General features: G+C 31.1%; 1 protein-coding gene across 1 annotated transcript in view; it reads right to left on the bottom strand.

Annotated features, from left to right (window-relative positions):
• The window catches only part of LOC106467858 (calcium/calmodulin-dependent protein kinase kinase 2-like), a 78,218-nt gene that overhangs the window by 6,868 nt on the left and 67,997 nt on the right, over window positions 1-3,353 (bottom strand). The window contains exon 16 of the mRNA XM_013928238.2: window positions 977-1,105. Within this exon, the coding sequence (XP_013783692.2) occupies window positions 977-1,105 (129 nt within the window). The remainder of the gene's footprint in view (window positions 1-976; window positions 1,106-3,353) is intronic.

The following is a 3,353-nucleotide window of genomic DNA, read 5'->3' as shown; positions in this document are numbered from 1 at the left end:
TATATATATATATATATATATGTGTGTGTGTGTGTGTGTGTATGTGTGTCTACATATATATATATATATATGTGTGTGTGTGTATGTGTGTCTACATATATATATATATATGTGTGTGTGTGTATGTGTGTCTACATATATATATATGTAGTATGGTCTGTTTTCTCCTGTGCTATTGGATAAGGATTTTGAAGTCTAGGCTATACCTTCCACCCTTACCTTGCTGGGACCAAACCTCCAGACTCCTGTGATTGAAAACAGATGTAAAAAAGCTGGGAACACTCCTGTAAGGTGACCATAAATGGTCAATCCCAAACATTTAGTTTATAAAGAATGTAAGTAACTCATGAAATTCAAGAATATATATTTAGCCTATCATAACATCTTAATCAGGATTATTGTAAACAGTAGTTCAAGTCAAAGAAACTGCCCATGACAGTATCTATATCAGGGTGACTTTAAACAACAGATAAAGTCAGAGAAACAATCCTAGACAGTATTTGTGTTTGGGTGACAGTAAATAGTACATAAAGTAAAAAAACAACAATCTAAGACAGTATCTGTGTTAGGGTGACAGTAAAAAGCACATAACGTTTAAGAAACTGTCCATGACAATAAAGGTGAAGTCAAAAAATTGTCCTTGATAGTATCTGTGTTCATGTGACGAAAATTCCAGGTAAAGTCTAAGAAACAATCCATGACAGTTTCTATGTTAGGGTGACAGTAAACAGCAGGCAAAGTCAAAGAAACAACCAATAACAGTATCTGTTAGAGGGTAAAAATAAACAGCTGAGGATGCCAAGAAATGTATCATACAACAGCATCTAATATATAAACTGTAAACACTAGGTAAAGTCAAAGAAAACAACTTACTGTAGTGTGTAGTGTAGGGTATGCTAAAAAACATTAGTAAAACTCTAAAAATTCAGAATCTTAGAAATTTTCAAGCAAGTATAAGTTCAAGAAAGTAACTTACTAGAGTATCCAGTTTGGGAATTGATCGAACACAATGATCAATATCTTCTTGTGTTATTTCAATAAGTACACAGTTTTCTTCCTCTGACAGAAGTGGAAATGTTTCAAATTTTGTCACCCACTGGTGAACCTAACAGAATAACAAACCAGCAATATAAATGTGTATACAAAGTAAAACTATCAACTTCTAGTACAAAATATTTATTAGTTTTCTTTGGGTGGATAATAATAACAAAATAAAAGTGATGTTAGTTCTTTTATACTTTTTTTTAATACATCGTATGTAATTTAAAATGGGCACATGGTTCTGAAAAAAAAAACTTAGTGAAAACTGAGATTGTACAGGATCTGTAATCTGGAATATAACTATAATATAGTATTAGTCATCTGGGACCTAATTAATACTCAAAGTTAGTTTACATCTAAATTGCTTTTGTTCGTTTAAAAAATTCTTCCAATGTGTAGTTATCACTAAAAGAGGTTGAAACTTAAAAAAAATTACAATTACAATTACAATTACAACAGCTAAAGTAACATTGTTTGTCAGTATCTTAAAGCAAAGGGCTCAAGGCTGAGAAAAGTATTGTTCAATTGAAGCATTATGGGATATGTTTTGCAATGATCTCTTGCAATTTTAAGCATTTTGGGTTAGTGTCTATTATATGGGTTAGAGTCAAGTACAGGAGAATGGGATTCATTGAATAAGTTCTTAATTGTTTAATCACTTGGCTTCAAAATTACCACCTTAAACTTTGTTCATTAAATTTTGTTCATTGGTAAAAAAGTATAGATTTTACAACAGTTAATTCCTCTACCTCTTTTGTAGACTAATTTTGTAATGGTATAAACATTATGATTTAAACTTGAATGCTTGTGTGTGTGTGTGTTTATATATATAAATAAATCAATAAATACAAAGCTATGCGATATATTAATTGTTCATAGATGATTAAAATTGCACTATAAAACAATAATGAACTTAAAAGTTTTGAAGCAGCTTCATTGGGTAATGAAAAAACTTTATTACAACTGTATGACATTTGGACAAGATTTTGTTATCCTCAGGTACAAGTATTTTACAGAGATACATGAGTATAAATATATGCAGTATAGAACAAAGACATCACATGACCGGATATTGTTTCACAGTCTAATATAGGTATCTTGGTACCCCGGCGTGTTGATTTAAGGTGGGATTGTATTCTTCAATTAAAACAGCTTCTGTTATTTTACATTTATTGATGCTAGGTTCTTTGTTTAAAATTACAGTGTTTTGAATGGATATATTATGTTTTTTTTAGTTGCAATAGTGGTAAACATGGGAGGGTTTTTTATTAAGTTCAGTGAATCTGGTTTCCAATTTTCTACCTGTTTCTCCAATGTAAAATTCTGGTCAGTTATTTCATATTATTTTATAAATGATGTTGGAATTGTGTGATTCTATGTAATTTTTATTTAATAATGATTTTAGTTTAGTGCTAGGTTTTGGGATGAATTTTACCAACAGAAATTTTATGTTTGATGGCAAGTTTTCTTCAAGTGTTGATTATTTTTGAGCTGATGTCAGGGATAAATGGTAAACTGCAGTGTAATGTTGTGTTGTTGTTTGGTGTATTACTGTAAATTCTGTTTGTGAGTTTGAGGTTTTTGTTATGGTGGTTGTGTGGAAATGTTTCGACAATGTTTAGTGGAAATTTGTTGGTGTGAATGAAGGAATGCTTTATAGAGTTGATTTCTTCATCTATGTACTCAGTTGAACAAAGTCTTTAAGCTGTGTGTATAAGATTTTTTAGTATATTCATTTTTTCTTTGGATTCATGGGTGGATTTCCAGGGAAAGTAGAGACCTGTGCGAGTGATTTTTCGGTGAATTTTGGTTTTGAAATGTCTGTCGGATCTGATAATGTTGAGGTTAAGAAAAGAAAATTGTTTGTTATTTTCCTGTTCAACGGTAAATTCAGTGTTAGGGTGAATAGAGTTTACGTGATCAGAAAAAGTCAGACTGTGAAGCAATATCCTGTCATGTGATCTCTTTGTTCTATACTGCACATATATATATATATATATACTCATGTATCTCTGTAAAGTACTTGAGGATAACAAAATCTTGTTAAAATGTGTACAGTTATAATAAAGTTTTTTCATTACCCAGTCAAGCCTTCTCAAAACTTTTATTTTCTTAAAAGTGGGTTCCAGAAGCAACATATTACAACTAAAATTCAAAACCACGTCTTCACTACCATTCCTTGCTGTCGTCCTTATGTCATTGTTTGAAAGTTTTTTTAAAAAAAAAAAATTATATATATATATAAGACAAAACGTACCCGTCCTGCTGTACCGTACACTCCCGCCGTTCGGCCGTACAGCAGACTAGAAGTC

Source organism: Limulus polyphemus, unplaced genomic scaffold, assembly GCF_000517525.1.
Source record: "Limulus polyphemus unplaced genomic scaffold, Limulus_polyphemus-2.1.2 Scaffold2767, whole genome shotgun sequence".
Taxonomy (NCBI): domain Eukaryota; kingdom Metazoa; phylum Arthropoda; class Merostomata; order Xiphosura; family Limulidae; genus Limulus; species Limulus polyphemus.
This window is presented reverse-complemented; position numbering and strand designations above follow the sequence as displayed.